Genomic DNA, 16,904 nt, shown 5'->3' with positions numbered 1-16,904 from the left:
TTTTTTTTGCTGATTTCCTAATAAGTAAGGATCACTGTAGCCCCTACTTACTTCTCCTTTCCCTGATATTTTTATAAATCGCTCTCTCTTTCTCTCGTTTTTGATGGGGCGTGGCCTTTGGCCATGGGGCAGGAGGCGGAGGTCGAGGGGTGGTGATCCCCACACTTGGACTTTGTTTACTTCTTGCAGGGGGCAGTGGGCGTGCCCGCCGAGTGGGTGGCTGACCTGAGTCATGCGCCCCATTTGGAAAACGCTTTTAATTGGACTGCGGCTACACGGCGGTGCTCATGGTTTCCGTGGTTTTCGTGGTGCTCATGCTGCAGTGCAGCCGATGGTGGCGCTGCCAGTGGCCATAAATACAAATTGCGCCATAACCTCGACACTAAATAAACCGTAAAGAGGAAAGCGGAATTTGAAGACAGTGGAAAGGCACACGGATAAAAATATAATAAAATATAAATTCATAAATTCCAAATTACATAGCCTTATTTAGAAAATACTACACGAACATATTTAATTAAAGTAATTGCGGTTTTTGTAAAAATTTGTACAATTTGGTAACACTTAATCTTTGATACCCAATTGAATTTCATTAAAGTTTAAATATTTGTTTGCAAGTTTTTTAATGTTGAATATAAAGTACTTTTCATATTTCAAAATACAAAGTTGGTAAGACTTAATAATTATTAATACTATAATTTAATAATTCTTTTTCCCTACTTAAAACATTATTTGAATTTATATAAATGTTTACCAGTCATTGGTATGCTAAAAAATAAAGTATCTTAAGGATAATGCAATAGGAGTTTAGATACTCTACAGTACATTAAATGCGTGATTCGCGTGATAGTCAATCAAGCATCAATCAGCAATCAAAGGGGTATTTTATGGAATACATTAAATATAGAATGGGACCATAGAATTCTTCAGGCTATGATCATAACAACTTTTAATGATTTTTTTCCCGAGCTTTCATTTCTCATTAGACATAATTTCCCTCAGTGCAGGTGTACGAGAAACGCGGAAAACTAGGGCCCAACAAAAGAGAGCAAGAGAGAAGACTTGGTAGAGCCCCAATAAAATGGCGTCTGTTGGCCATTAGACCGCGGGATCTTCTGGGCCCTGTAAAGATCCGGGGATCCCGAAAAACTGGACCGATCAAAGTGAACACCCCCGATTAACCGGGGGCGTCTGCTTTCCATCAGCCACGGGCATTCAATTAGCGGTACCTGGTATCTGGTACCTGGCCGAGCTCCACCCGAAGCGATTTGTTTACCTTCCTCCTATATAAATCTACGCATCCAGTTGCGCCCAGGATTTATCCATTATCCATTTACGGAACTGCTTGTTATTGTTTTTCCTTGATTTTCGTTCGTGTTTCGTTTGCCGCTCTGTTTACAATTATTTTGAGTTAAGTGGTTTCTTTCTCCAGTTTTTCGTTTATTTTTTATTTTTTTGGCATTTTCAGAACCATTTTGATCGTATTGAACCATACTATGCAGTCCATAAATAATTCAAAAATTTTAAAAATTGTTATGGCATTGGCCATGCCATTATTTGATAATTATTTGTTTAAGTATAAACAATGTGGAATTAAATGGTTACTGCATGGAATAAATGTCTTAAACAGAGAAGAATAGAAAATTATTATCGATCTGCATTAATGAAGCATTACTAAATATTTCTAAATATAAACTATTTATCAATATTATTTTCTTCGTTTTTAAAAGTAATTTGATTCAAAACCATTCGAATTAAATATATTTAGTTACGTTTTATTATATAAGTCTAGTGGCTAATTAAAAAAAATATTTAATGTCTTATAATATATATATATATGCATATATAATATATATAAATCTAGTGGCTTATTAAAAAAATATATTTAATCCTAACTTGATCATTACACACACATTTAAACAAATTTGATCATAAATAAAATTGATTTTTATGTTCAAGTAATCGAAGTTTTATTAGTTTGCATGTATCGCAAATTTAGGTTTCAAAACGTAGTTTGAAAAGTTGGTCAGAAGGAATTTCGAACTGAATTGCGGCAAAGGACTGAATTCAAAAAATATAGAACTGTCTACTTCTTCTTGCGGTTCTTCTTGCCCTTCTTCTTGTGATTTGAGTGCTTCGTTGGAGCGCTGGTCTCCGGAACCTTTTGTTGAACCAAAGGATCTGGGGGTAGCACCATCGGCAAAAGGTCCATCGGCATATGTTCCTCAAGATCCTCGGACTTAATCGGACTAATAGAGGCTCCTAGGAAATCCAGGGCATCAGAGGACGGGGTTATCAGGCCCTGGTCGTCCAGATCATCATCATCGTCGTCTAGGATCAGTGAATTTGAGCTGTCTGCTTGACCCGCAGCATCGTTATCCAGGAAAATGCTTGAAGCCTTCATCATCCCTCCAGTTTTGACCATCTGGTCATAGCCCTCGACCATGCCGGACTGCACATTGTTCTTCTTCTGCTCCAACTTGTCCAGATCCCCCTCCTTTTCGCTCAGTTGCTTGGGCGTTAGGACCACCGGTTGCCAGTAGAGGTCCAAGGTGGACATCCTCTTTACGCCCACATCCTCGAGGATACTTTGATTCGCCAGGATGCGGCCCTTGTGGGTGAGCCGACTGAAGCCCATGGGCACGCACATGGTGCGTCCGATTCGTTCCTTGAGATGACCCACCGTCCCGAAGCGATCCACCTCGTAGATGCTCTTGCGCCCGTCTCGCGTCTGAATCAGAATCTGCATCTTCCGCATCTTGATCGCTATATAAATTCCACGGATCGGGAAACTGGTGCTGGGTTTCGAACTACGTTTTTATATCTCCGTATATCTATCCCCGAATCCTGCGTTTTTTTAAGTCTGATCAAGGAATAGTTTGCATCGGAATGCCTCACCGACCTGTCAGCATCGTAATTTGGAAACTAAATCATGGCATCCTAAAGCAACTATTTTGTCATTTCCCTTTGATCTTGGAATAAAATACATTTGATAGCACTGTGAAACACGTTTAGGTTTTTAAAGTGTAACGAGTTAAGCCCCATTTCGGGATTCCTCTAGCTTTTGGACATTGTAGCGGTGTAAAGAAGTTTTAAAGTAAAGAGGGGCTGTATCTAAAGTCCATTTTAAATGTTATTTATTTAAATTATTTTAAATTTTATTCTTATGTCCTCATAATTTGTATACCCGTTACTCGTAGAGTAAAAGGGTATACTAGATTCTGCGGAAAGTATGTAACAGGCAGAAGGAAGCGTTTCTGACCCCATAAAGTATATATATTCTTGATCAGGATCACTAGCCGAGTCGATCTAGCCATGTCCGTCTGTCCGTCCGTCCGTACACTCAGAAAAAAATCAAGTATTTCGTGCGTGAACCTAGTATTTTCGGTGTCAAAACTTCGCCAAGCATGGAAAATACAGAACGCGAGAACAAAATACTACTTTCGAGCACGAATTTTCAAGACCGAAAATAGTAGATTTAAGAAGCTTTCGGTCTTCAATCAAGTATGAATAATTCTTAAATTAAGTCATATTTGGACTAAAAACAAGAACGATTTAATAATAAAGTAAGAAAGTTGCAGGCATGATTTAAGGACGATTCTTTTTTAAATATATAAATATTATGAAATTAAAATGAGCTGAAACGAAATAAACGAGACATATATAAATATTAATATTTTAAGTTTACTTACGACTCACGGGCATTTACACTGTTTAACTTATGCGCCTTATATACCGACTACTTTCAGAATAAACAGTTGGGAATTATTAGAGTTGGCAGACATTAAAAATCCAAAAAGTGCTCAATATGAGAATTTTTTGAGCACGAACGTTCTTAAATGTTAAGCATGCAGTTTTTCTTAAATCAAGGGTGTTTGTACTTGTTTTTAGCACGGTGTTTTTCCCTAAGTGTATGAACGCTGAGATCTCGAAAGGATGCCACGTCCACTCTAACGCCCACAAGCCGCCCAAAAATGTGGCTCCTACAGTTTTAATGCTAGAATAAAAATTTTAACTAAAATGTACCAGTGTCGTCAATACCTATCGATTGACCCAAAAAATGTTTGCCATGCCCACTCTAACGCCCATAACTCTTAAATCTGTCTACCGCCCACATAACCATATATTGAGATCACGGCTAGGTGGCGCAATTCAATCTCGCTTTGCTGATAGCATATCTCCATCTCCCTTTGGTCCCTTAAGCTGAGTAACGGGTATCTGATAATCGAGGTACTCGACTATAGCGTTCTTCATTGTTATAAGTAGGTATGTTCTTGAGGAATTAAGTTGCATTCTACATTACGTTGAGAACTTTGAGATCTTAAATCCAAACTAGGGTTACACTTTCCGGTCGCACTGTGTAATTTAAATTTATTTTGAATTACTGGTATTAAAAAGAACAACTCAAGCAGTTAAGAAATGGCGAGTATACTAGGTCTTGTTCAAGTAGGTCTTACTTAAATTACAAGTCCTGCTTATAACATAAGAGAACATCTTTATTGGCAAAACCTCAATAACTTTACAAAATTGTAAAGAATACACAAAATTTTACAAACGTGGTTAACCAACTTGGTTTAAATAACAAACGCAAGTAACTAAATAATATATATGTTTAGTAAGCACAAATTTTTTTATAAACAAGAGAGAGCGCAACATTCGAACGCCTCGACTATCATATACCCGTTACTAAGCAATCACATTTTTAACAAGGCTTTTTCCGTTTTCTCGGGCTTGTTTCTTTTAGCGGTGAAAACATTTAGAAAATCATTAAGCATGTGGACGCCAGTTTTTTGCGTCATGGGCGTTTGTGGATGTTAAAGTGGGCGTGGCTCATCAGGATAATAAACATGCACTACACAGGAATCCCTAGAATGTGTATGCTTAATCCGAACGTTCTAGCTCTTACAGTTTTTGAGATCACAGCGTTAGCTAGATCTACTGGGCTAGTGATCCAGATAAAGAATATATGTACCTTATAGGATCGAAAACACTTCCATTTACATGTTTAATACCTTTCAGCGATTACAAGATACTTTTATAATCTACGATTAACGGGGTTAATGATCCAATCGACTAGCCAGAGAGTGCCAAACCAGTCCCAAATTCACGGTTTGGAACTTTAATGGTAGTTCTAAGCTAAATTTATTTAAGTTTTTAAATAATACCATTATTTTGAATTAAACCAAAACTAATTTGCGAGCGTTCCTATTATTTCTTTCACAAGTTAAAACTAAACTTGATGTTTATGTTCTTCATTTATAAAGATTTAGATAACATTTTACAATTTTTTAGTAGGAAATATTTAAAAAAGACGACTTTAACCATTTCGGTGCTATTATTTTTCCGTCTTTGTATATATAGTACGTATGTATGAATGTTTTGTACTAACAAATTTAAATAGGTCTATACTTTGGTTTCCCTGGATCTTAAAACGATTCACAATGTGATCTATTTCCGCACAGCCAGTTCGATTGGAAATGGCCCCGGAAAAGCGAGCCGTGAAAAGTAATTGACAAACATTCGGAGGCGTCGACACATTTATGCACCCTCATTGGCGGAGAGCGCTTCCGGTTTTTGGTACTGCTTGTGGTTCTGGTTCTGGATCGGGTTTGGGATCGGTTCTGTAAGGAGGAACGGAGTGCTGAAGGGGTATTTTGTCAACTGCAGTTGGGGCCATCAAGTGCCGCCCGTTGACAGCTCGTAAAAAGGCAAAAACAAACAAAATGCTTGATCAATATTTGCCTTCGATTCCCATTTAAAATTCGCACTCAGTCTGTTTAGAGCAAAAAAAAGATCAAAAATAATGAGCATTTTGGTAACATTTTAGCACCGAAACTCAAATTGTTTTTACTAAAATTCCAATTTCCTGCGCATTATTAAATTACAAAAAAAATGTAATATCAATTAATTTAAATGTCTATTCCCAAATCGAGTAACCAAAAGTGGATCCAGTCATTATTTGCCGCATTTAATTTGTAACTTTTATTTTTGTTCAAGGCAAAATTATAAAAAAAAGATTACATTTATCAGATAAAATGCAGCTGAAGGGAGAAGATGATGCTTAAGATGGGGAAGGTGGTAGGACTGACTTCATCCATTGGGACATGGCTCTTTAGAGCCTCCAGGCGGCCAGGAGTCCGCCGATCATTAGGAACACGGACAGGGTCACCTGGACGCCGGAGTCGCGGGCCAGGGGAATCTGGGTGTCGTTGGCGTGCAGAAAGTTGCAGGCGCGTCCGTCGCAGACGAAGCAGTTGCCGGCCTTCACGCACTGCTTGTTGGCGGTGGCCGAGGAGAGGCATCCGCGCTGGAAGGTCCCGTCCGCGGTGCGGTTGCTGTTGCGGATGTAGCACTGGTCACCGAACTTGTAGAGCGGGCAGATCTTGGCCGTCGCATAGGTCTCCGTGGCGCAGCTGGAGCTCGTCGAGTTGCCGGAGCACTGGAGGCACTGCAGCCGGGTCAGCGGGAAGGTGTTCCGGTTGCAGCCCTCGGTGTAGGTGCACAACTGGCACTCCAGCTCGTTTGTGCACGCGTTCCGGGTGGCGTTGTCCAGGTCGACGGCGCATCCACGAATTGTGTAGCCATCTGCAGGTGAAGGATAACCATCCAATACATTATTATCTAATGGTTTTTTTTAGGACTTATTTGTACAATTTCATATAAATGAAAGCTTTTGTTTATGAAATATATATAAAAATCATATCTTTGGGCATGCTCGTTATTAAATTCTTATTAATAGGATTACCGGCCTTTTTCAGTTTTCACTCGGAAGTATCATATTCAAAACCAGTTCTACATAATACTGAAGAAAAAGGGTTTCAGTTTTCACTCGGAAGTATCATTTTTAAAACCAGTGCTACAAAATACTGAAGAAAAAGGGTTGCCGAGGTCGAGAATAAATATCCATGCCCTAAACGTTTCGTCCAATTTCAACACTAAATTAAGTGGTATTTTTATTAAAAGTAAACTAAACATTTTTTTTAGCTAGCTTGAAACAAAAATCTTTCTTACCATAGCAAAACTAACATTATCAGGAATGTCTAGAAATCTTCCAAACGAAATACTCATTTTTCTGCGTACTATGACAACCCTTGCAGAATTCGGAAAAAGGCGTATGTGCAAAATTGTTAGGCTAGAAAAACCAAGATTCTGAGATGCCACAACACAAAAAATGTAATAAATCAAACTTGATTTTAAATAACAATCGTATGAGCCCATAATTAACAATAACCATGACATAACATCAAGTAATGAGATTACAATTTGATGTATAATTCTCGCAAAGTATTCTTGACGAAAAGTTTTTATGAGGTATTTCGGAAGATTCCGACTAAATTGTTCGCAAGTGGAAACTAAAGCAGGGCCATATGCCTATGTGCGCTTTCATAATCATATTTTAAATGACGTTTATATGACATTTTGTTTATTAAAGTGTATAAAATAACAGATAAGGCAGGTAATAAATTTGTAATTTTTATGTATACCGTACAATACAAAGAACCAAAGCATTTCAATGCATATTAAAAATATATATGTATAGCGCTTCAAGCATGTTTAAGAAAAACAATCGAAAATTGATAAGGGATAAATGAAAGGCAAATTGCAAACTCAAATAAAATATATATATCAGAAGAATATCAACAGAATTCTCTTGGGGGGAAATGTAAGTAAGCTTCAATACAAGTTCCGCCCGAAGAAATTTCTGTGGCACCCCTCGGTCAAAAAGATTAGTAACACATCAAGAAAATATGTGGAAACTTTTTTAAAAATAAATAAAGAAAGAGGTTTAGCTTCAACAAAACCTATATTGCAGACCACCAAAAAAATATAGGTTTTCTGTGATATTTTAAAATTGTGAAATTGATAACCAGATAGGATGACTCACTCAGGACGCGGGAGTAGCAGTTGGAGGTTCCATCGGAGCAGTTTCGGTTCAGCAGGCTCAGCGGATCGGTGGCGCAGCGTTCGTTGTCCTTGGAGTTGCACTGGATGCAGCCATCTGCGAATTGAGCGAGGGGAACGGAGCGGTTCGATTGAGTCTTGGCCAGGCCTGATTAGATAAGATCAATGTTTGAAACCCTTGCGTTGACACACCAAAATAAACGAACCTATACCCGTAACTTCAGTGCCAAGTCCGCTCTAACACGGTGCATTCGTGAGTCTATTTTATCTTATTGTTTGTTTTTTTGGATCATTTTGCCCCGTAAACCTGCTCTGTGTCGCGCTCATGGCGCGCACTGTACTGCCTGGCAATTACTATCTCAAGTTCCCCGTTGCCATAATCGATTCTTATCGGCCGTGTGTGTACATAGGTTCCGAAATGAGTCAACAAACATATATTTATGTCCCGAATAAGATAAGACAAGTTAAATATACAAGCTCTCATTGTTCTCAAAGTTTGCATACAAGCTTTAAAATTATCTAAAGGGTTTTCCAAAGCGATTAAGTAAGCATCAATAAATATTGCAAAACGGTGTCGAAAAAAAATAGTGAATCATAATTTGTTCAGAGATAGGGTTTCGTTTGTGACAAGTGCATAGCATTCGAGAAATTTCTGCCTGCAACCACGGCACATATTAAATGCATTTCATCATAAAAATAAATCCAGCAGCTGCCCACACATATGGGCATATAAACCTAATACCTACTTTATATCAAATTATTCGCCGGCTGTACACACACTCACAAAAAAAAAATGTTGGCCAAGTTACAGACCTTTGATATTTCTATTGATATCTTATCTTGAATTTATTTCCGTGTCCATGAGACCATCGCTTATCAAAACCTTCTTATATAATACACTCAATAAGCCATTTATTTGAAACAGGAAAAAAAAGTAGTTCTGATCAACACCAGAAGGAAATTTACCACAACTGATGTACGTCAAAAACGACACGGCAGCGATCACCAACAGGTAGAACTTCATTATGACTTGTTTGGATACTCGATCTCGAACGAATGTGACAAAATCAGTTTCTAATTTCACGACGATCACTGAAGCGACGAGCAGTAAGGCTGAACTAAGACTGACGGGAGTAACGATCGTATGGGGATTTGAAGCTCCCGAGCTTGTGGAACGAGATAAGGCCCCCCGACAGCGGTAATCGGGCTGATATGGTGGGCCAATGATTCACTGTGTTAATAGTTAACATTTCGTACCCGTTTTTGCCTTCTTAACCGTTTGGGGAAATATGTTTGGCCAATTGATTAGCGCACTTTGAATCGCTACTCTCTTTTTGTAGGCAAAGGGCATTAATCAGAACAGTTGTAATGTATATCGCTAATTTACAAGAAAAGTGAAACATTTGAAAAAATTAGCATTTCCAGAAAAACTCATCTGAAGTGTTACGTCTTCCAGCAAAGCGATCTAACTTGTACTTTTCTGGCGCTATGTACGTTAAAGATGGTACGATGTTAACCCAAAAATCAAATAACCAAGAAAGTCAAAAATAGTAATATTTTAATAGTAATATTTAATAAATATTTTATTACATTACATAAATGAAATATATCATTTTATCGATACATTAAATTGCCTAAGTACTCAAAAATATACTTTTTTAGTATTAGTACTCTTATTATTTTTAATAACAGACGAATAATTTCAGGAACCAAATTTTGTATATTGATTTTCAATTCGATGCCATGTTATGAGGTGAGTATCAGGCTTATAATAAAAAACTGCTAGCCAGTCAAAAAAATATGGTAACTAAAGGTTTTTGTAAAATAATTGTTTGTTTGGTGATTAAATTTCATAACTAAGTACTAGGCCTCAAATAATTTTAATTTAAATTTTAAGCGCCCTTGCAATGCGTTCCACACGAAGCGATAAATTATCGATAAGTGCTCCTTGCCAGGTGGCTAAAAAAACATCGACTGGCAAAACCACAATATTATTTTTAAAATTTGTCGCATAATTTCCAAAGTTATAACAGAAAAAGATTGAGTCTAAGAAACGTTTTTTAGCATTTAACTCCCGAAAAAGGTAAAAAAAAAACACAGAAATTCGGGTAAAACCGATAGCCGCGGTGCAAGGCGTTTTGCCATTCTGAGCAAAAAAATCAACGGTCACACCACACTGACAAAAAAAAAAGTTTCCATTTTGATATCAAAACAAAACAGCTTTTCGTAGAAAAGCCCATATTACACGGCGATGAACGCAACGCCAGGTACACCTGCCACACCGGGAACGCCCGGAACTCCCGGCAGCTTGGCCATGGAAGTGGCCCGCGTCCAGAATTCGGCGCTGGCCGAGTTCAAGAAGCCCACGGCGTTGGTGCGCCACAAGAACAAGCCGAAGATCCTCACGGAGGAGAAGTACATCGAGGAGATGTCCAAGATCATCCAGCGCGACTTCTTCCCGGACCTGGAGCGACTGCGGGCCCAGAACGACTACCTGGACGCGGAGTCGCGGCGGGACTTTGTCCAAATGGCCGAGATTCGGGAGCGCTACAGTCTGGGCAGGATCCCCGGAACGGGAAGAAGCGCCAGTCGGAGGAACAATCAGCGGAACACTGGTGGGTATTATCCTGGGAATGGGGGGGAAGTTATCTTACTTGGGAACACCTTAACACTTGTGAAAAAAAATTATTTTTACTTTTAATTTGCAATATCTTGCCATAATTGATTTAAGATATCTTAAGAATTTACACTTTTATGTAAGGCACATTCGTCCCACAGTTAACCCTGTTTTTGCGTTCCTGTGTTAAAGTTTAAAAAGGTATTAAACTCTAAATTTCCTAAGGTTTCCTAGGTTTAAAATCTACTTTTAGTTCAGATGATGAAGATGAATTACTTACCATTTTACTGAACATCAGGAACATTAGGCTTCTTCAATACAATAAATTTTCAAAGAGGAACTATATAATAGAGGGAACCCATGAGAATTTCAAAGTCTGATGAAATTGTTCATTCATACATATAAGCAGTTAAAATTATCATATATTGGGTAACAATATATGACTTCTCCACATATGTATTACTAAAAAATGATTTTACCTTTCTAATACAAATGATCATGAAATAGTTAAAAAGAATACCCACTAATCCTCTACTTGCTCTCATTTCAGCCATGTCCCCGGCCACATTTGAGACGCCAGTTAGCCATGCCGGCGGCAGCAATACTCCATTGCCCAATTCCCGGGCCACAGACACCCCCTTTTCCACAACCAGCTCAGAGAAGAGCGGCGCCGAGGGCGGGGACTCCACCTCAAAGCTCTCCCTCGACGCCTTTCTGCAGAACTACACCAGCGAGGATAACCAGAGCTTCCAGGAGATTATCGAAACGGCGGAGGCCAAGCTGCGCCAGAAGTACGCCGTGCTATACAACCACGAGAAACTCTCCGCCGAACAACTGCAGCGCGCCCTAATGCTGCCCAGCATAGAAAAACAATTTGAAGAACCAGATCCGCTGCGGAAGATCGAAACCTGGAACTACACCAACATGAACTCGATTATGTATGTGCCCGATGGCGTGGAATATACGGAGGAGGAGCGTGTCCAGCTGGCGGAGCGTAAGCAAAGTATTCAGCACAATGCCACCAGGCTGCCAGATGAAGCCCAACACCAAGAAATGGAGGGCAAGAAGTCCGATGAAGTGCCCGCCAATGGGACCAGTGAATCCACGGCCACTCCCAAGATACGCGGATTCGATCTTCTGCGTTCACCCTCACCACGACCCGGAGAGGCCTTCTCGCCCATCATGACCTGGGGTGAGATCGATGGCACTCCATTTCGCCTGGACGGAGGAGATACCCCCTTGCGGCCCACCCAGGGACCCTCGTTCCGGATTAATGAGAACTCTAGGCGCGAAACCATCGCCATCGCCTTGGCCGAGAAAGTCAGCGAGAAGATGCGCAATCAGAAGCAAATGGCTTTGGATACGGCGCGTCGAAATATTGGCTCCCCACTGATACGCACCAATATGGAACGTCTGGCCAGCATGTCGCCGGCAGCCCAATTGCTGGCCACGGGGAAGCTGGGTCTCCGAGGAACGCCCAGATTATTGCACACACCATCTCCGCTGAGCGCCAGGAAGCGCAAAATAACGCCCGGAGTTGTGAGGAACACCCACACGCCACTGGGACAACCGAAACAGCAGCCGGGCAGGGTCAGCACTCCAGTCAAGAGCTCCACCATTGATACGGGCTCCACGCTCACGGATGATCTGCTCAAGATACCCACAAAGCGACGCTCTGCAGCTGATTTCTTTTAGCACATACTGCCTACCTGTTTCATGTTTAGTTTCAATACAATACCTCATAATCTTAAACTGTTACTATTTATGGCATGAAAAGTTGATGAATGACGACAATGTAGTTTGATTTAAAGAAAATCTCATCTCGAGAAGTGGGGCTAAATACTGATTAGAAAATTGTGAATGCGAAATCATAAACGTAATACAAGTACGTCTCTTATCAGCTGAAAGCATTTGTCTTGTTGTGTAGCAATAAAACATGCTCATGTTTGGTTTTGTCGGTCTCTAAATACTTTTTTTTCAAATCGCATAAGGAGATTAACTTTTCTTAAAGAAAGTTTTAATCCTTTTTTATTTTATTAACTTTGAAATTATGGTATGATGATATTTAAATTGCAATTTCTTTTGCTGTTCAACCATTAGGCCTAGTATTCAACCTAACAAAAAGTCGTCCAAAACCAACAACTTTATATATCTAATGTTAGGAGTGAAATCATATTTCAAAGTGAGAGGCCATATTCTCGATAGTCGGAAAGTTACCATTTTGTATGTTTCTATTTTCTACATTTTATAGACATTCGATTTGAGGCAACACCCTTCATTTAAAAACCAACTCGACATGAACAAGTAGGAAATAAAATTAAAAAAACATATATTCATAAATCAGGGTAAAAAATGAATTCTTTGTGAGATACATAGACTTTAAAATTTGTTCTTTTTAATATTTAAAATACCAGATCCCATTACCTTTGATCACATCATTATTAACGAACTAAATCAGCGCATCCCTGTAGTCCACATGATCGCCGGACTTAAACTTGAACGCTTCGAGTACCTTGATGAAGCGCTCCGTGGTCTGAGCGGTGGTCAGCATAGTCTTGGCCTCCCGTTGCTCCCGGAACATGGCGACCACGGCGGGATCGTGGGCCTCTCGCTGGACCTGCACGGTCATCTGGGTGTCTATAACGCCGGGGGCATAGTTGAGCACCAGGGTGTCCTTCGAGGACTCCTCCGTGGCCAGCACTCGGAAGTACATCTCACGGGCGGCCTTCACCGTGCAATAGTGAGCCATCGAGGAAATGGGCGCAATGGCGGCCAAGGTGCTCAGATTGACCACCAACTTTGGGATTCCCTGGAAGACTCGCATGAACTCGCAGTTTAGGGATATGGCAGAGAAGACATTGGTGTGGTAATACTTCTGCAGATAATTGGTATCCCCGATTTCCTTGGCCCTCTTAGAGGTGTCGCCCACGGTGCCGGCATTATGGATGACTATGGCTCGCTCAAAGGAGTTCTTGCCGCCGGAGGTCTCTAAAATCTGGGCAAAGTCCTCCGTTTTGGCCGACTCCAGCTCCAGGGAGTAGGTGTGAACGGGAAGATCCGGTGTGGTGGCTACGATCTGTGCCTTGGCCTCCTCCAAAAGGGGCTGGTTGCGTCCGAGAAGAGTGACCACGGATCCCTCGGCTGCTATCCGTCTAGCCAGCTGCTGGGCAAACTCCCGACCAATTCCACGGGAAGCCCCCGTCACCAGGAGGTATGTGCGCTGTTTTAGGTCCATTGTTGAAGCAAAAACCAGACTAAATTACTTTCTATTTTTCACAGCTCCGGCGGCAACAGTTGGCTGTCTTTTTTTTTAACTTGCTTTGGCTTTTAGCTGATTTGGCAGCTTTTCCACAGCTGACCAAAGCTCAGTGCATTCATGTCCAGGAGCGTAAGGTTAACAAAAAATACTTTTCAAAAGGGATGTTCAGAACTACATATTCGTTTTATTAATTTAAAATATTGAATACTTTTAAGGGTCATTTCTTTTTTTTTATTGTTTTTACAAAGTGTTCTATTTGATTTAAAACCATTTTTATATTTTTCATCTTTATTAGGATTTTAAGCCATTAAGTATTTTTAACATCTAAAGTTTTTCATATTTCACATGGTTTTTTATATTTCCGAAATACTTTTTCAATTATGTAAAAAACTTTTGTTTCTTGAGATTTAAAGGGTAGGGGTTTTTAGAACTAAATATTTATAGGGGGACTGGTATAGGTCTGAACCCCTATACTTCCGTCCATGTCTTTAGCTCTCTCCTAGCCTTATGTGCTCTCGATTTTCACATCTATACTCTCACGCTTTAAGCTCAAGTTGAAGTGAAAAGGTTATCGCCGGCGCTTGCTTAACGATTCAATTCAATTAATTGCCTATGTTTAATTAATCGCATCGTTACTGTCAGCGGAATGTTTCAAAAATTGCCGGCTTTATCGTAATACTCAAGCGATACCCACAGTTATGTGGTAGAATGCATAAAGCAACGCGACAAAGCAAAGTCAATGTCAAGGTCGGCATCCAAAAGAGTTGACACGGAGATTCTCGTAATCTTCTCTCAAAAGCTCTGCAACTTTGTAATAAAGTTCAAGCATTAAAATCTTCATTGGATTTCATTTCTTATTTTTGGTTTCCCTTACCTCATATTTGTACTTGTTTATAAATGTAAAGTACATTTTCATCCCATGCAATTTTATTTAATAAAAAAAATTAAACCACCTTCCTTTATTTAAATATTTATTATTTTAATTAAATATTTTCATTATTGGGGTTTAGCTCAATTAGAAACAACCGATTGTAGGGAAGTTCAAAAAGAAATTATCGTTAATTTTAATAGTTGTCACCCTGATTAGGAAAAGCTTGGCAACATTGTATGCAACTGCTAGCTTTTAATTTGTTTGTCTAATCTGTAAAAAAAAATAGAATCCCAAAAGTATACCTTGAAAAAGTTAAACAATTATCTGGATAGCATACTGTGAATTTTTTAAAGATGTTATGTACACTTGTACCCGCGAAAATATGTTTTTTATACCCTTGCACCCCATTAAGCATATATATTCTTGATCATCATCACTAGACGAGTCGATCTAGCCATGTCCGTCTGTCCGTCCGTTTCTACGCAAACTAGTCTCTCAGTTTTAAGGCTTTCGGGCTGAAACTTTCCCAAAAGTCTAATTTCTTTTGCAGGTAGTATATAAGTCGGAACCAGCCGGATCGGACAACTATATTATATAGCTCCCATAGGAGTAATAGGAAAAAAAGTATATCTTTGGTGTTTTTTAACATATAACCTCCTACGCTTGAAAATAACATTTTTTTATTAGTTTTGAATTTAGAATTTAATTTTATCAAGATCGGACGACTATATCATATAGATGTCATAGGAACGATCGAAAAATTGGTGGAAAAATAATATGAAACAAATCATAGCTTCGGTGATTTTTGACATATTATTTTATACTATTGGGGATAACATTTTTTTTGAATTTTTAAGAATTTCGAATCAAATTTAATAAAAATCGGACGACTGTAAAATATAGCTGTCAAAGGAACGGTCAGAGAAATAATGAAATTATTTAAAAAAAAAAATTGTGCTTTGTTGATTTTGAACGTATTTCCTTTACTCTGGGATATAGAATATTTTAACTTTTCAGCATTACGAATTTAATTTTACACATATATCACTGAAGCTAGCAACAATCCATAAAAATGAAACATGGTGTTACTAACATTGATTATTTCTTATAACTGCAAGGGTATACAAACTTCGGCTTGCCGAAGCTAACTTTCTTTCTTGTTTTTAATATAGTTTTAAGAATACTCACACAACAGATCATACCGATGTGGTACAGTGAAATATATATTTTTTTCTCCTCATCGTAGATTTAAAATTAGTGTTTTTAAGTATAAGTTCAGGAATTTATTTCGATCGTAAGACACATTTGGCTTGGTTTACATAACTTTTGTGGGCGCTGTAGCTTAAAAACTTTCCATGCAATACCCACATATTTTATTGCTCTAAAGTTTTCCTTATTAACGGGTATCATTGAGTAAAAAGATACATATATTGTATTCGGAAAGTGGAAGGTAGAAGAAAACGAAATTCCGCACTGTGCGGACGGGACCGTCAAAACTTAAGATGTTATGGAGGCGTTTATCTCGGAACAGGGTTTTCCCAAAAATGCTTTTTCTGGAGAACGATTCGAAGAAAACTTTAAACGCGATCTTTTTAGTATTGTTTCAACTTATAAAATATATTGTTTCAAACAATAAAATAAAAATAAATGTTTTCGCTGTGTGATGGAATCTTAATATCTTTGAAAAGAAGATTTTGTGCGACTTTGTCATATTTAAAACTGTTTTAATTTTTTGAATTTAAAAATAATTTTCAATCTTAAAGATAGATGTAGAACAAAAACTAAGACCATATTTTTTAGTATTTTGGGCTATTTTGGATCTAAGTCTTAACAAAATATTTGTTAAATATGTAGTATTTAGTTTCTGTGAAAAAAAAACCAAAAAGTTCAGGCAGCTACTGTACACATCTACACAGAAAGGCAAATGGAAAAGTGAAATTCCGGATCACGATTACGAATTCTTTCCCGATTCCGACCCAGCAACACCACCCATCCATATACATATGTACGTGTGTACAATGGACGTTGTACATACATATAGACACGTGTCTTCCGTATAATTCGATTCCTTATCTCTAAGCCGACTAGCCTGGTCTGTCTTGTCATCTTGTTTTGAAATTAATTTTGTGTAGCAAGCGAAGTGTATATATGATAATATATATTAATGTGTTCCCTCGCTGATTCATATACTCAACGCTTTTTTTTTTTTTGGTTGAAATACTGTACTTTACAAATTAAACACGTAAACTTATTTT

The 16,904-nt window shown here is 38.7% G+C and overlaps 4 protein-coding genes across 5 annotated transcripts; 1 reads left to right on the top strand and 3 right to left on the bottom strand.

Annotated features, from left to right (window-relative positions):
- Positions 1-1,945: 1,945 nt before the first annotated feature.
- LOC119557062 lies at positions 1,946-2,914 on the bottom strand. The gene has a single exon (XM_037869615.1). The coding sequence runs from the start codon at positions 2,756-2,758 to the stop codon at positions 2,087-2,089; it is 672 nt and encodes a 223-aa protein (XP_037725543.1). The 5' UTR covers positions 2,759-2,914; the 3' UTR covers positions 1,946-2,086.
- Positions 2,915-5,955: 3,041 nt separating this feature from the next.
- LOC119558006 lies at positions 5,956-9,033 on the bottom strand. Of its 2 annotated transcripts, none has more exons than XM_037871113.1 (3): positions 8,869-9,033; positions 7,886-8,050; positions 5,956-6,585 (listed from the first exon to the last, which is right to left on the bottom strand). In XM_037871113.1, the coding sequence occupies exons 1-3, from the start codon at positions 8,924-8,926 to the stop codon at positions 6,113-6,115; spliced, it is 696 nt and encodes a 231-aa protein (XP_037727041.1). In that variant the 5' UTR covers positions 8,927-9,033; the 3' UTR covers positions 5,956-6,112. The 2 variants fall into 2 exon arrangements, with proteins under 2 accessions (XP_037727041.1, XP_037727042.1); XM_037871114.1 differs by having other exon boundaries at positions 7,886-7,999; positions 8,869-9,031.
- A 1,029-nt stretch (positions 9,034-10,062) lies between these two features.
- On the top strand, positions 10,063-12,267 carry LOC119557932 (splicing factor ESS-2 homolog). The gene is made up of 2 exons (XM_037870942.1): positions 10,063-10,517; positions 11,070-12,267. The coding sequence occupies exons 1-2, from the start codon at positions 10,154-10,156 to the stop codon at positions 12,212-12,214; spliced, it is 1,509 nt and encodes a 502-aa protein (XP_037726870.1). The 5' UTR covers positions 10,063-10,153; the 3' UTR covers positions 12,215-12,267.
- A 592-nt stretch (positions 12,268-12,859) lies between these two features.
- LOC119556516 (sepiapterin reductase) lies at positions 12,860-13,843 on the bottom strand. The gene has a single exon (XM_037868788.1). The coding sequence runs from the start codon at positions 13,752-13,754 to the stop codon at positions 12,969-12,971; it is 786 nt and encodes a 261-aa protein (XP_037724716.1). The 5' UTR covers positions 13,755-13,843; the 3' UTR covers positions 12,860-12,968.
- Between the last annotated feature and the right edge of the window lie 3,061 nt (positions 13,844-16,904).

This window comes from Drosophila subpulchrella, chromosome X, assembly GCF_014743375.2.
Source record: "Drosophila subpulchrella strain 33 F10 #4 breed RU33 chromosome X, RU_Dsub_v1.1 Primary Assembly, whole genome shotgun sequence".
Classification (NCBI taxonomy): domain Eukaryota; kingdom Metazoa; phylum Arthropoda; class Insecta; order Diptera; family Drosophilidae; genus Drosophila; species Drosophila subpulchrella.
Note: the sequence above shows the minus strand (reverse complement) of the source record. Positions and strands in the feature narration are given on the sequence as shown.

Excerpts from the sequence above, each read along its gene's own strand:
- LOC119558006 (XM_037871113.1), bottom strand. The coding sequence starts at position 8,926 with ATGAAGTTCTACCTGTTGGTGATCGCTGCCGTGTCGTTTTTGACGTAC. Across the intron at positions 8,051-8,868 it reads TTTGACGTACATCAGTTGTG|GCCTGGCCAAGACTCAATCG; the intron begins GTAAATTTCCTT and ends TTATCTAATCAG. Across the intron at positions 6,586-7,885 it reads CTGCTACTCCCGCGTCCTGA|ATGGCTACACAATTCGTGGA; the intron begins GTGAGTCATCCT and ends CTTCACCTGCAG.
- LOC119557932 (XM_037870942.1), top strand. The coding sequence starts at position 10,154 with ATGAACGCAACGCCAGGTACACCTGCCACACCGGGAACGCCCGGAACT. Across the intron at positions 10,518-11,069 it reads GAACAATCAGCGGAACACTG|CCATGTCCCCGGCCACATTT; the intron begins GTGGGTATTATC and ends CTCTCATTTCAG.
- LOC119556516 (XM_037868788.1), bottom strand. The coding sequence starts at position 13,754 with ATGGACCTAAAACAGCGCACATACCTCCTGGTGACGGGGGCTTCCCGT.
- LOC119557062 (XM_037869615.1), bottom strand. The coding sequence starts at position 2,758 with ATGCGGAAGATGCAGATTCTGATTCAGACGCGAGACGGGCGCAAGAGC.